The sequence below is a fragment of the Accipiter gentilis genome, chromosome 12, assembly GCF_929443795.1.
Source record: "Accipiter gentilis chromosome 12, bAccGen1.1, whole genome shotgun sequence".
In the NCBI taxonomy this organism is placed as follows: domain Eukaryota; kingdom Metazoa; phylum Chordata; class Aves; order Accipitriformes; family Accipitridae; genus Astur; species Astur gentilis.
In genome coordinates this window covers 5,338,885-5,354,470 of record NC_064891.1, presented here as the reverse complement: position 1 = coordinate 5,354,470, position 15,586 = coordinate 5,338,885, and the positions used below count along the sequence as shown (strand labels likewise).

Genomic DNA, 15,586 nt, shown 5'->3' with positions numbered 1-15,586 from the left:
ATTTTCTTAATAAGTTTGGACAAGGAGAGCCTCTTCATGATTCTTGAACTACTAAGGAACAAATCAAAGAAGCTAAGTTTCTCTAAGAGTACAAGGAGTCAGGTCTCTGCAGAGAGGATAGGTTTGCTTCATCAATTGTCATAAAATTAGATAAGGTTTTGCAACAAATACCACCCTCCCACCCAAATCATCATACCATATAAAACAGAAAATACTGTCATTATACTGAAAAGCAGACTTACTTCTTAGTTCTCCTGTAAAATTGAAGGGAAGATAGAAAATGTGTGCATTAAGATTAATGCATACATAGAAAGGCCATTTAGAAAGCAGACTTGCAGCTGCTGCAAGTTTAATTTTGGCCTGGACTGAAGAGTGTGATGGGTTTTGTTGTTCATTTTGACATTTTTCACGTGGCTCTCCCCAGCAAGCTGTTGTCTTAATGGTCCTTCAGGCAAATAAGTAACTCCTTGCTCCTAGAAATACTGTCTTACTTCATTTTGTTTACACCCAAATGATGCTTTTTTTTGTATGAGAGGGAGGCATATCATAACAAAAACCTTTATCATTTGGCCTATACACTCTGAAATTAAAATCTGTCATTTGGCTTACACACTCTGAAATTAAGATTTCTGTAACTCAACCGTTGGGGTTTTTTCCCTTCTATCACTAATCAGATCATCTTTGGTAAATTTTCTGTTGCTGATTTCAGGTGAGGATTGTAGTTTATAATATAAACAAATTTAAGCAAGCTAGTATGTAAGTATTAGTGTTGACTAGCTTTAGCGCAGAATTTTAAAAACAGCTGAATATCAAGTAGCAGCTTTACATGACCCTTCACTCTTTATATATTCAATAATTGTTTAAATGAGTGAACAGACCTACATTTTACATTTCCTTTTGAACAGACTGTGACTTGACTGTACCACCATTGAAACCACACTTAATTCAAGATCTATGCACCAGCCCATAATAGACTCATTCAAGATCTGTATTACCACATAATAGGCTCCTCACAAAAAAAAAAAAAAAAATGTCCTTGTACTGACATAAGTCATGATATAGCAGATAATCCATTGTAATGGTGCACAAAGTTACCATCCTCTTGAGATATCAGGCTAGCATGCAGTAACAGCTTTTTTTCTGTGGCTTATTCAGGGAATCTGAAGCAATGGCAATTATGCAGACTTTATAGTCATTGCAAAGGACGCTTTCATTGCACTAATGGCTGTAAATGTCCCATAAACTGTTTAGGAGGGGCAGAATGTTGCTTGAAACTTGACAGACTAATTATTGCACTGAAAAGACTTCCAACATAACAGATAAATCTTGAGAGATACCTGATAGCAGGCAAGAGTTCTTCAAGGGAGCACTCATCCTGTTTCCTGAGTGACTTGCTGCTTTGTAGCTCTAGCTAAGATGTGTAAATAGCTATCTTTGGGTAAAAAGCAGAGCTTAGCAATCACTTCCAAGGAAAATCTGAGTAGTAATAACTACAGTGCTAAAGCTGGGCTGAGGTTAGATCAGAGCACCATCCTGGCCATCCTTTTCTAGAAGATATGGATTATGGATGCCTCCAGCTCCAGGTCAATTGCTTCCCAGGGGCCTTGCTCCTCTGCCAGCCTTACATAAAATAAATCTTTCACATGCTTCTTGTTGGAAGATGCAAAGTATCTTATATATTTGTTACTCATGATCCAATTTAAATATTAAGGGAAAGGAAAAGCAGTTATGGTTAGTTTTCAAGGCAAAGGAGAACTTATTTTGACAGATATATTGTAGTAAGAAGCATGGCTGTGACATTTATTTTCCCCTGTCTTTGACCAACCCAACTGCCTTACTATGACATCAATCTAAACTGCTTGATTGCAAAACCATTAATTATTCAGATTTTGAGGAACATTCCAATACTTAAAAACCAGCTGCTTAGCATCAAGGCTATAGATGATTTCAACACAGGCAGGAGGAAGGATGGGAAAGAGGAGGTCAGCGCGGGAGTGTTCGTCATAGGAAACAGGGGAAACTGAACTCACGTCTGGGAGCAAAGCTGAGGCGAGTCAGGATAAACATGGGGAAGAAAGAACAGAGATGAGGAGGAGAAGAATAATGAAGAAGAAAAGATGATGGGACAAGGAAGAAGGAGACAAGGGAAGGAGAAAATTAAAAACTGTATCTGTGTAGGGGCTCCTCACTAGCTGGGGAAGAACAACAGGGAGAAGCCCAGCACAGCACTAAGCTCTGGTTTCTCCAACACCAGCAGCCAACCAGCGTAGCTGCCAGGCTTGGACAAAACTGTGCTGGCTCTGTGTTGTGTTTCCCTTCCCTGTCCTTGACAGAGAAACAGGCCCAGATGAGCACCAGCCGCTGGTTCGTGCCCAGGAGGATGAGCCAGGAGCTCACGGTCAAAGGGAAGGCCTGACCGCTAGTGAGAATCTATAGGCAAGCCGGGAAGGGAGTAGTGACCACAGCCCTCGGGGACGTCGTGGGATGAAGACAATTTATACAGGTGTCCTTGCTTTTAACACACATCAGGCCTCATCTCCCCTGCTTAGTATCCAGCAGAGACTATATAAACATCACAGTTCTAGTCACAAAAGCCAACCAAAATTAAAATATATATCAAAAGGAATTCATCCAACTCCTTAGCACTGCACAGATACTTCAGTGAGTCCTTTCTCAAACGGGAAGAGAGACTGCAGATCAGTCTGATGAATTACACTCACCCTCTGTCAAGGTTTTCTTCACAGGAAGTGTAAAGTCTGTGCAGATTTCATTGCAGCATGCAGTGCTAAAACCAATGGATAACCAACATAATAGGAAAAGCAAGAATTTGCTGATAAAAGTTCAATTTAAAGAAGACTACAGGTTTAGTTATCCAAACAGTATGCTTTTTAAAATCCCTGTTCCTCTTTTCAGTGAGTTTTCAATCTAAATCTGGAAAGCAACACAAGGGTTCTTAGTGCCTTCTACTTCAGATGAGCAACAAAGCAAGCAGAAACTGAAAGGGAAAGGTCATATATTTTGTGCATGCCTGAGAAATGACACTGTTTGTATGATGATGGCAACAGACTTTTCTAGTTCTCCTTCTTAAAATGTATTTGCTCAGGTGGGAGTTGGAAACTTTGCAAGACAACATTGTTTTGGAAAACATGGAAAGGACATCCATATGGATACACAGGGGTATAAACTGACGTAAGTATGAAGCAGCCCCCTAACCGATCAAGGTTAAAGAAAAACTAGCAAAGTGACACTCAGATCCTTCCAGGCTGCACTACTTTGGCTTAACTGTTCGTTCACGATTGCTCTCCAGTGCATGGTGTTTCATGACTTGCCCCCACCACCCTCATTCTACCCAAATCGGATCCCTCTTACATTCCAGCTTCATGTGCCACCTCTTTCACTTCCTCGTCTCATGTAGAAGCCTGGCAGGACCAGTCTAGGTGCTGTGTTCAGCTGGAGTCACACGAACCATGCCTTTGACCAAAACTGTGTAAAATTTAGCGGTTTTAATACAATGCTTATACACAGGGCACATTTAGACATCCCCAGAAGTTCCTTGAACGTGTGTTGTCAATGAGCAGAGCTAGGGCCAAAAGTACCATGGGAGGCTCAAAGCAAGCCACTGAAAGCCCACATGCATGAATCTAAGGGTAACACTGCTTAAATTTGTGTACAGAAAGATGGTTTTCTGGTGCAGTTTGGAACCCCTGAGTAGATGGCCTGGCTGTGGGTTTTGCTGCACTTCAAAAAACAGGCTATGGGCATGGTGTGTAGAGGCCACATCAAGGTCATTTGTCAAACCTCGACCTTACCTCCAGCAATCAAACTGCACCCATCCAGAGAGAAGGCTCTTCACACACCCTTCCTGAGGATGAACTGTGTGACAAAAATCCACCCCTTCTTCTCCACTCGGAAAAGGAAGTCTCCGGTTTTCGCAGGGAACACATTCCTGCCCACAACAGCCAAACTTATATATACAATCAATCTCCTGGTTTTGCCACAAACTCATCAATATAGGAAATTGTTCTTTTAGTTAACAAGAGCAAAAAGGTACTTCGCTGCAGGTTACTAAAAAACTTTGGTCTTGTTATATGAATTTTGGATAATAATGTTTCAAAGGCAAAGAGATATTTTTTTTCCATAAAATTTTCCAGACTTAAAAATGCAACTTTATAAGACATTATAACTTCTCCAATAAGGAGGAGATGTACTATAAATATTGTCTGCCCCTTGACTGTTCTTTGCTATTTTCTTCAGCTGTAAAGCAGCCTGGATATCTGCCATACTTTCCAGTGTGAAAGAATAGCATTCCCTGCACCCAAGAAAAAACAACAGATTTTTACAATGATCCACACAGCACACAAGTGTGATTTCTTCAAACATCTCAGAATTGTACTAATTTACAGCCTATTAACTCAATACTCAACAAAAGTCAGTGCATAATCATACACATACACTCTATCAGCAAGAAAAAAAATAAATCTATGTTTATATTCACATCACATTTTTTTCCCCTGTTCTTTATAAGAAAAAAATCAAATGGCATTTTAAACACACAAGAACGGAAGGAACATCTCCCATTTACCATCTGGTATGATTTAAATAGTCCATTGTTTAGTAATGATGACAATAGATATGCTGCCTCTTAGCAAAAAAACCCCAAGCCTCATTATAAATCAAAGCATAATGCCTTTTGAACATCTAAGGCTCATGGGATGATGTGCAATAAAATCTGCTTTCATTTATTAATTTTATACTCACATGATAAATCATGCAAGTGTATGAATATTTCTACTGCACACAAAACAAAGCTGTATTTGTATCTTTTTAGTGGTAAACTCAGTTTCTTTTCCAGGAAAGAATAACCAGATCTTCATGAAAATAGGTCAGCACTGAGGAGGAAACACTTTGTAGGCATTACTCATGTTTTCAAGAAAGAAATAGCAATTCCCTTGAATTCTATGGGCTGCTAGGAAAAAGAAAAAAAAAAAAAAATTTAATCCAGAAATGGCCAGATTACTGAGAAACAGAACATGAGAGATTACTGCCATTTTGCCACCCAGCTGCCTTTCACACCTTAATCCATGTTCCTCAATTGTCAGAAAGATGCCTCCCTCCTTTTGCTGTAATCAAGGGTTTCTTAAAAAAAATATATCTGTACAAACAAACCAGCTTTCATTTTCCTTGTAGCAATCAACAAACTGAAGCAAAGCTCCAACTTTTAGACTTTCCCCTGTACGTGAACACAGCAGAAAATGGTCTGTTCAGTTTCTAGATGAAGCAATTGTAGTTTCCCAACCTGAGCAGTGATCATCGCGTTTTGACAGTTATTGCTACAGCGCCTGGCTTAGTCACATTGGCCTCACCAAAACGGCATGGGCTCAGCAGCACTTCTACTGGGGGCCTCCAAAAAAAGGACAGTTAACTCCTTCAGGGGCAGCGGTTATTTCTCCTGAGCTGGCTGTGCTTTTGACGTTACCTATTGTCAGGCATTGGTGTACAGCCTTGTGTGGCCTGGGGGCATCTGAAGACGGCTGTGGGCTGACCACGCTGGCACATCCAGCGGTCACGCGTGCTCTCAACCCCTCTACTCGCACTTGCTTGAAAGATGTGCTGGTGTTCTGCACGAGCAAACATTATTTCACAGCTCTGTGGCTTTGGAGGCAGTGATGCTCAGGGCACTCCACACCGTTAATCCACAGCACGGAACCAATGCTCTTCTCATCTTCACAAACAGAGAGCTTTTCGTTTTAGCATCTAGGGACACATCTTTTCCTCTCTGGATTCTCAGCGAAGCGATACATGGACTTGCCAGGACCTTGCTGCTCTCTGGGTATTAAACATACGAAGCCCTCTGTGCAAAAGTCTATTATTGTTTCAATAACAAATACCAGTCCATGCTTTCTCCCTGGAGTACAAACAGCAGCTAATGCTCTTTGAGCTCTCTTGCTTCTACTAGTCATCAGCATCAAAATTTATACCAGCTTCACAGTGTGCTGAACTTGGGGGGGAGGGAAGTATCCTGAGTACTGAGGTCAGATGCAGAAAAAAAAATGCACAGAGGAGTCCTGAATGTCTTGTGCAGCTGCCAAATTAATTTTGCAGATACAGATTTGACATCTAAGATACCATATCTAATGTTATTCACATACTGCATGCTAAACCTCAAAGCCACGTGGCAGTGTTCATCATTGATGAAGTTGCTTTGATAAACAGGTCACAAATACGTAAGGTTTCATTATTTTTCCCTTTTCACTAAGAACTAAAAAACCTCATGGAATAGAAGTGTCATTCCAGCTGTCCCATAAAGACAGTTCTCCTGGGTTTGAAAGCACTTCGCATTTTTCCAGTAGACAATGTTCCTACTTTTCCGCTACTGCCCTTTCAACAATCGCAAGACAGTCTTAAGATGAGTGTACATCTTATTTACATAAAGTATAATCCAGATGAAAACTGGGCACAAAGCATTTGGCTATGACCAGCACTTGCAATCACATACTTGGAATTTATGAAATAGCATCCTTTGAAATGCAGAGATTTAAAGTTCCCCCAGTGAACTGCACTGGGTTCCCACGAGTAGATTCTCACTGACCTTAACGCGACAGTTTTTCCCAGCTTAAGCTTTGCTCTGAGGTTTCAGCCCCATTTGATATCATGCCAGCAGCTTCTCCAAAATGTAGAAAAACAGCAGTCCAAGTTTTCACATACATTATGCTACTAAATTAATAACTGAAAAATAAGATTGATCTCGGATATCTGTAAGAGAGTTTGAGATACATGATGCTTGCTTAGTTTGTTTTCCACTATATCTGGAGGCTTCCTACCCATCACTGACAGAATATTTTTTTTTTATATATAAAATAAAATAAAGTCAAATAAGTCAAATAAATTTGAGTATCTTCTTAGCATTTGCAGTTCAGTGTGAAAGCTGTATTTGTCCCTTGGTGATGACTGTCAGCTGAAATGTCACAATATAAGTTCTGAAATACAGATACCTCTCTGAATCACTACTTCTGAATTTAAAACAAGTGTAAAGGAAAAAGCACCTTTGTAGTCTTTACCCAATCTCTTACTTCATACCCCAGCTGGATCCTGCACTACAAATCTTTGCTTAACCTTGGCAGCCACTCTCCTGGGGAGGAAAAAACAGGGAAGAAAAGGAAAAACCAAGATTCCACTGAAAAGTTTCTCTGCATAAAGAATTCAGGATATGTAGGAGCACATTCAGCCTTTACAGCACAAGGCTAGGAAAAAGGCAATGCAATGCCCGTTTTCTACGCTATAGTTGCCTTCTTGCAGGGTAATCTGGTTATATCCTTAACCTTACTTTTGGTTTTTTGAGTCCATTCATTTCCCTACAGAAATACTGTGAAACTTAAGTGCTGTAACAATGCATACCCTCTGGGTGGTAAAAGTGCAACTACTACAGACTCCCACCGTTAAGAGCTACGATTTAACTTTTGGTTGTTTTTTTTTTTCTTTTTTTCTTTCTCCTCCAAGCTATCCCATTTGGTAAAATCCCCATTCTGGAAGTAGATGGAGTTACCATTCACCAGAGCCTGGCAATAGCAAGATACCTTGCCAGAGAATCAGGTAACACTTATTTGACTACAGTCTTGCTCTGTTCTGCACCCACCTTTAATGCTCAGAAAAAATACACCCACGGCAAAAATAGAAACAAACACACACCTCGGCAAGCCCAACCTAGCAGAAGTCAACACCGGTGTGGCAATCCTGGTATTAGTGCTCTTCCCAGGCATGAAGAGCTAATAGTTTCAGCCTCTCATTGCATCTGTAGTTTGTCTACCAGCACCAAGTGCTGACCACAGAAACACAGCGTACCATATAGGATGCTATTAGAGATGCCAACTCAAAGAGCGACGGTTTAAAAAGCACCGAGGAGCGCTGTGTGGTGGCATGCCTGCGTTCAGTGGCCTTCCTTACCATAATTTGGTGCCAATTTTGCTTGGTGGGTCAGGGCTGCTGTGGCAATCCTGATGAGATCTCAGGCTACATCCCCTGTGGTTCCAAGATCAGAAAGAAGAAACAGAGCAAGGCACATCCTCCAGGATGCTGTACAACAGGGTTTAGTCACTCAAAAGTCACATAGAATGTAAAAAAAAACGGGGGGGGGGGGGGGGGGGGGGCAGGTTCAAAGTAACAACCTGTACCTTGAAATGCTACAATGTTCTGAAGTCGTGGGGCTGAGCTCCATATTCACACTGCAAGCATGCACACCTAAAGGAAAACTCAGAAATAATCACCCTTTATGTCTGATTGAGTTTCTCCTCTGCGTACTGCACCTGGGGTTTGGGCTGATTTCTCCAGCCAATAAACTTTATTCACCTGCCACTGCATGACAAAGCGTGTACCTGTGGCTTCCCTAAGGTTCTCAGGGAAGTTTCCCCTGGAGCTAAATTTGAGCTGCCAGGCTAACAGAGAGATTTCCAGGAGGAGGAGATTTTGGAAGCATTAGCGATTATCACAGTCAGCAGGCAGACCACTCTGAAGCAGATTTAGGCAACAATTCTGAGCTGGCAGAGACATTAGATCAGACGGTGACATCACTTGCATCTTAAATACTTACATGCTATGGAAGTAGTTGACCAGTTAGATAAAGTGATATTAGACTTAGTAATGCAAGTAATCAAAGAGAGTAGTCAGGGCTTGCTTTAGGTCAGCAAGCTGTCATTCAAAACCATCTGCAAAACTGGTCTGGCTGAAGGCAGACGTGTTTGTGGTGTGCTGAATGTCAGCAAATTGAAGTGGGGGACTGGGAAGCAAGCACTATCCTACTTTTTTTACACTCTGAGCAAAGAGATGTAACCTGCCTTTCAAGATTTCTCACATTTTCCAACGGAGGCAACAAGCAGAAGCGCAGAGTGTTATTCTTCAAGGCACTAGCACAACATATTTTCAAGTGTGTCTGCAATACTGCGTTCCTGCCAATTTCCTCCATCCTTGATACAATCTACTACTTGCAAGGGAAGAGAATGATGAGCGTCCACCTGGTAATGAAAAACGATGAGAAAGCCTGCCTTCCACCCACGCTGCCTCTCCACCCATCTCCTATCGGGAGGCTGATCTGGAGCTGTGCTCCTTTTACGGTCTGAAGTTCTGATTTAGGCATTCCCGAGCACCTTTTCCATCAGCTTGCAACAGCCACAAAGGCTGCGGTTCTGGAGCACACTCAGACCATGCTGTTCTCTGTTCAGTGTTAAGTCACACTGTCAGCTACAGTAGGAAAAAGAGCATCCGTGGAAAGAGAAAAAAATCTTTTCAACTTCCTAGTCAGAACTTGCTAGGTCTGCCATTAAGTCTGCATATATGTCCCTAATACTTTAAAATTAAGAAATGGCATTTTTTGGTGCCCGTCATCAACAACTCTTTACTGAAGGCTCACAGAACTTAATGCCCAAAAGGAGAGGCACCCCCCTCACCTTCAAAAGCATAAAGTTTCAGTAAGGGAGATGATTTGGCAGAGGAAGGGCATACGGCTTATGGGAAACACAGAACTTCCAGGTGAGGCTTAAAGAACAGAGAGGAAGAGAAGTATGACCTGAACCTGCACAGAGGTGAAAGCATGAATGCAGGTCTGTGAAAAGAGAGTGAGGGAAAAAAGTAGCAGCATTAGGAAGAGTGCAGGTGAGCCAAAGGACAACAGGGGAGGAAAGCAGATTTGTAAACAAGACAAAGTTTGGCTAAGGTGCCTGAATACAATGAAGTAATCAAAAGCAAGCAGGATGTCACGAGAAGCTTCTAAATGGGGCTGAATGGGCAGGATAGAGGGAAAGAGAAGCAGACTTTCAGACTTTCACAGAAGCACTTTTGGAGATTGTGTTGACCAAGATGGAAAGATCATGAGATGGAAAAGGACATTGAAAACTGGGATGGGGAAAGATTAACAGAAAGGAATTAGTGCTGACCCTCGCTGAACATGCTGGGGCAGTGGAAGGCAGAGAAGATAAGGAAGCAGGAGTCAGGCTGTGGGCTCAGGTGAGGGCAAGAACAACTCTCCACCTAGGATGGCTGTATGAGGCTGGAAGGGGAAAAAAGCAAAGGTAGATGAGATTGCACCTGGATGCAAGGAGTCAAATGCATGCTGCTAGCATCCAAAAAGCCCCAGAGAGCATGTATTTTTACAGAAATGTTCACAAAGAACAGAGTTTACCTTTGAGGTATCAAAGACTCCTGCTGATGCTGTCTCTAACCTCCCTTCATATGCTTGCTTCCCACAGGTCTGGCAGGTCAGACGCCTGTGGAACAGGCGCTAGCTGATGCCATTGTGGACACCATAGATGATTTCATGACACTGTTCCCTTGGGCAGAGAAAAACCAGGATGTGAGAGTAAGACAATCGCTAATTTAAACAAAGATAGCACATAAGCCATGACTCTGTACCTGTGCATCTCCTCTGGAGACACTGCCATGTGTCAGTCCCTGGGTCCATCACCTCACCTCAGCAAAGCTGAGCTAGAGGAGCTCTGTGGTTCTTCCTCAAGGCTAATCCAGCCAATGTCGTCTGCTTCTTCCCACCTCATCCTTCACCAGATTTTTTTCACCCTTTGTGGAAGTGATGAGACCATCATGAGCCGCCCCTCACTAGTTCAACTTGAACCAAGGGTACCATATGGGCATACATCAAACTGCTCTTCAAAGGGGAAAGACAGGACACTTCCACCCCAGCCAGCACTGTGCAATACCTGTATCTTGTTGCAAACAGACTAAGCTCATATCATTCTCTTTTTGCTAACTCAAGATTAACAGCTCCACCCCACCTTTTTTGCGCTTCTGCATCTTGATTTCTCCTTGGTTTTTTAGTAAGTATCAGTCTTCAATACATCAGCTGCCAGGGACAAATGCTTTTCGACTACCAGAGTGGTGTAAGACAGCGAGTGCCTTTAAAGAGGGGACGTAGCACATCCCTCACTGTCACTGCAGCCACGCTCTTCAGACCCCCGCAGCCCCACCTTGGTCCTTGGCAGTGGTGCTGCAAGTCCTGACAGCAGGCTAACACGCTGCCATGGGTACTTTAACACTCAGTCACAGGCAAAGTCCTACAGCATTTGGGTTTGGGGTGTTTTTTTTTTTGGCATCGGTCCAGTCCCTCTCACCAGAGCCCCAAATGCAGGCATGCAGATCAGCTGCTGGGCGAAGAGGGTGATGGATGTGTTAACTCCGGTGTTACAATGGCTCCACGCAGCTCTGACCCAAGCAGATGACCTGACCCTTTTAGGAAAGGGGTAGTGTAACAACAGGTCTCACCATTAACATTAACGGAAGGTGCAGCCACCTTCCATTTATTCAAAGGTAACATTTCAGATCAACCAGCGTATCCTACTACAGAAACAACAGAGTACAAAATGTTGCCCCAAACCAACCATAAATAATGAAACAATATGAAAGTGCTCTGAAATCTTGCAGGGGAAAATCTGAAAGTGTGGTTTGAGGTTTTAGTATTCAAAAATGTGAATTACTTTATTTCCTAATGATTTCCTAACATTTCCTAATTTGGGGAGGGGAGACTGACTCATGATTTTTTAATCATTTAGGAACAGCCACGCTATTGCTAATGCGTTAGTGGAGCAGCAGCACTACTGCCACAGTACTGCTACTCCTTTACAGGGAAACTCCCACGATAATGCCTGCGTGTGTCCCAGCTTGTACTCAAGCACTTGTCCAGAATAAGGACCCAGATCATGTCACCAGCGATTAATTTAAAAGGGAAGAGAGGTCGCAGGCAACCCTTATATGCCTGTACGCACGTATGCATGCAAGGGAGCGTTTTGAGGCCAAGGAAGATCGAGAAACTTACTTTCTGGGGATCTTTAACATTTTTCTCACTATTAGCCGTTCTCCTTCTCTCCTTCTGGGTCCGCTGCCACCACCTTGTGGTAGAAGTGGCATCTCGTGGTCTCTCAAGGCCAGATTTAAGTCGCGTACACATGGTAAAGTCAGAAAACTTCCCCAGGCCACAAGTGATTGCAGGAACACACATCCCTCGGAGAAGGGTGGAAGGATGCGTTATGCTACTACCTAGCCACTAGCCAAGAGAAAACCAAGCAAGGTAAAGGGAGCAGAGGTGGAAGCTGCCCATGGAAGCTTGCTCCGTGCGAGGCACGGACTCTCTCTTCACCCTATACCCCCACCCCCCAAAAAAAAAACCCCACCCCAAACAGCTGCTGTTGCAACAGCTTTGTCATGCTTTGCTGGAGAGCTCCAGGATTGAGACAAGTAGGTCACGCTACTCCAGAAGGTGGATCCTGGTCATGTCCCCACCAGCTTCACAGGTTGACTGGGTACTTCTGTAGTTGGAGGAGGTCATTACCATCATGGCCACAGCAATAGTTTGGGTTTTGTTTTGCTTGGTTGGTTTGGTTTTTTTGTTGTTTTTTTTTTTTTTTGTTTGGTTGGTTGGGTTTTTTTTCTTCAGAGAGGGCAGGGGAACTTACTTAAAAAAACCCGAAATGCTACAGCACAGGGTACAAATATGAAATTTCTAGACTGCAAACTTCTGGCTGTTAATTGCAGTCACCACATTCAGCTGCTAAGCTCTTACCAGACAGTGGAAAATGATGGCAGATCTTCGAACACATCTGCAAAAACACTGATTTTATTTCAGCCTGCATTTTTGGGACCATTTAGGCAGCTACCTCTTCTAAATTTTATTCTTTTTTTCATCAACCTGAATTTCAAAGCTGTTGACATAATTCCATTCCTGTATAGCAGTGCCTATTTAACCAAGCCTGAGTATGTTCCTCCAAAATTAGGCCAAGCACATTAACTGCACAAACTGTGCCACATGGGTCAGACCAGATGATCATAACAGTCTGCAATCTCACTTGCTTCCAAGCAGGTGAGAAGAGAAAACCAGACACAGTTTCCCACTCCAAAGGAAACAGCTAACCCTTTAATAGCAGCCTTAAAACTTTCTGCTATGGGGAACAGCTGGCGGAGAACCACCACACACTACCTCATCCTTCATCCATTAACTTACAAATACTAAGGCCCATACCCTTCAATGCAGACTTCAGCCTTTAAAAATGTATTTTAACCACCTCAAATCTCATTGCTGTGGAGACCAAAAAAAAAAAAAAAAAAAAGCAGAATAAGCTGCTAACATAAAAGTTCAAAGATAAACCCAGCAAAAGCTCAAAACCCAGGTTCCACATCTCAAATGAGAAGGACTGGTAGGGAAAGATAACTGAGCAGCATCTAGCTGACAGCAAGGAAAGACCGAGCTTAAGGGATTCTGGAAATTTGAGACCCTGTACACTAGAAAACGTAACATCCAAAAGAATCCCCCCAAAATATGACCATGAGACATTGGGAATACATTACAGACAGATTCTTCCCAAATCTATGGAAGGGCTCCCATCTTGCTGCAGCTTGGTGACTGTCAGCACAGATAAACGAGCAGCGTCACTCCACACATCGTGTTTTAGCATCCAGGAGCTTTCAGGTGTTCGTTAAGGGACCAGTTGGCTTAAGTCATGGCTCGCCAAGCCATGAATGCCATGTTTTGGGCATCTAACCCACTTAATGGGTAATTACCTCAGCTTTCCTAAATTCTATCACGCCCCTTCACATGTATCCAAGTGACAGTTACCTCTGCATTTCTTCACTTATCTTAAATAACTGCTGTTTGCTGTATCAACCCTGAGTTGGATGTTAATACATTCCTTCCTCCAAAGAGAACTGAGAGGAGTCTAAAGTTTGGGTCAGACCAAATGATTTCACTGCCACCTTTCTCAGATTTCAGCTTTCTTTTTCACAAGAAACCCCCCAGATACCAATTTTGCTGACTGCTGTGCTTATGCCTTGGTGTGCATCTTTGTGTTTCGTTCTTCCCCCAGAAACAAGCATTTGATGATATCCTCACCAACAAAGCACCTGAGTTACTGAAACATTTGGATACTTTCTTAGGGGATAACAACTGGCTAGTAGGGAAGTCTGTAAGTATATTTTTTGTTTCTCCCATTCCAATCAGGTTGCCAGAAAAATGAAATCATTGACTATTGCCGAATTTCTGGATTTCATGCCAGCCCATGAAACAACCCTCCCCACTCTTTTAATTCTTTGTTCTTGCGAATACACAGTTGGTTCCTCATTTGCAAAGTGAAAATTGTTTTTTATACTGTTAGAAAAGTGAGGCAAACCAGGACTAGGATCTACATTTTCTAAACCAGTTTAGCAGTATGTTACCACAAAACATTATAAACGTCTTTGTACTAGTCAATACAGATGGGAGTTTAGAAATCTGCTTATAATCACTGATCAATTTATAGGACAATAAGGAAAAAAAATCTGAAAATATAATCCCCTTTACCTAAAACTGTTTGGAAACTAATTAAAACACTTTCCTGCAGCAGTTTCAGCAGGAAAGATTAATGTTATAATGCAAGTAATATTTGTAGCAAGGGCTTTATTTAATGAATTTTTACTTAAGTCAAGCTTTGCATTGCAACCTAATTACCAGCTCTATAATTATAGGCTTAAAAAAAAAGACAAACCCACAACAAAAACTTACACAAAACTGATCAATTCATGTTTTCTTTCTGCAGTTTGCTGAGAATATTAGTAGTCCCAGCTTTTGAGACTACCAGCTACAATTTAGTGCTTTCTTTCCCATTTCCACCAGGTAACATGGGCTGATTTCTACTGGGATGTATGCAGTACAACACTTCTGTCCTGTAAACCTGACCTGGCAGACAACTACCCCAGGCTTTTAGCTCTCAGAGACAGAGTGCAAGCAATTCCAGCTATTGCAGCCTGGATCCAGAAAAGACCGAAGACTGTAATGTAGATCAGCTGTTCAGACTGGAAAAAACAAATGCATGTTTAGTTTTCAACATGATAAGCATCCTAAGTTATTAATTTCAACAACTCTAAAATTAATTTCAGATGGGTATGCTATATCGAATCAAAACCTACCACTTGTATCCATTTGTAAGAGAGAATCTAAAAAGCTGATTTAGTCAAGTAGAGCCTGAGGGAGAGGTGTGGTTTCAATCACATTCCCCCCACTACTAATAAAGTGCTTGATCAATCCAATTATTGTTCTGTGGACTCTCAAAGGGAGAAGAGATGAGTAAACCTTCCTGGCAAGATGCAATCTCAACAATACTTTGTTTACTGTAGACTTTCAATCTGGAGGAAAGCAGGCTAATTAACAAGAGGATAAATGTGTGGGAGGACTAAGGACACTAAGAAAAAAAGGAAAAAAAAAAAAAGAAAGACCCACTTACTCAACAAACTTCAAGCTTCTCAAGCATTTTCTTTAGCCTCTTGAAGTTTATGCTGTACCACTGGGAAAAAAAACCCCAAAACAAAACCAAAAACAAAACACAAGAACCCCAAACAACAGCTCCCCCCCCAAAACCAAACAACCCCCCAAAAAAAACAAAACCCAACCCAAACCAAAAAGCAGCTGCTCACCTGAGCTGGTGCCCACACCAGCACCAGTTCTCCATAAGCACACCAGCTGCAAATTGAACATTCAGCAGCTCTGTATCTCTTCCAGTAAGGAGACAAAAATTGAGGGGCAGTGGCGGAAGGGGTGGAAACCAGGTTTAGGACAAATGAAGGA

At 42.2% G+C, this 15,586-nt stretch overlaps 1 protein-coding gene across 1 annotated transcript in view; it reads left to right on the top strand.

Annotated features, from left to right (window-relative positions):
• Positions 1–15,158, top strand: part of HPGDS (hematopoietic prostaglandin D synthase) — a 30,929-nt gene extending 15,771 nt beyond the window's left edge. Inside the window, exons 3-6 of the mRNA XM_049815017.1 lie at positions 7,498–7,590; positions 10,236–10,345; positions 13,854–13,952; positions 14,639–15,158. Coding sequence (XP_049670974.1) covers positions 7,498–7,590; positions 10,236–10,345; positions 13,854–13,952; positions 14,639–14,803 — 467 coding nt within the window. The 3' untranslated portion in view covers positions 14,804–15,158. The remainder of the gene's footprint in view (positions 1–7,497; positions 7,591–10,235; positions 10,346–13,853; positions 13,953–14,638) is intronic.
• Positions 15,159–15,586: the final 428 nt, after the last annotated feature.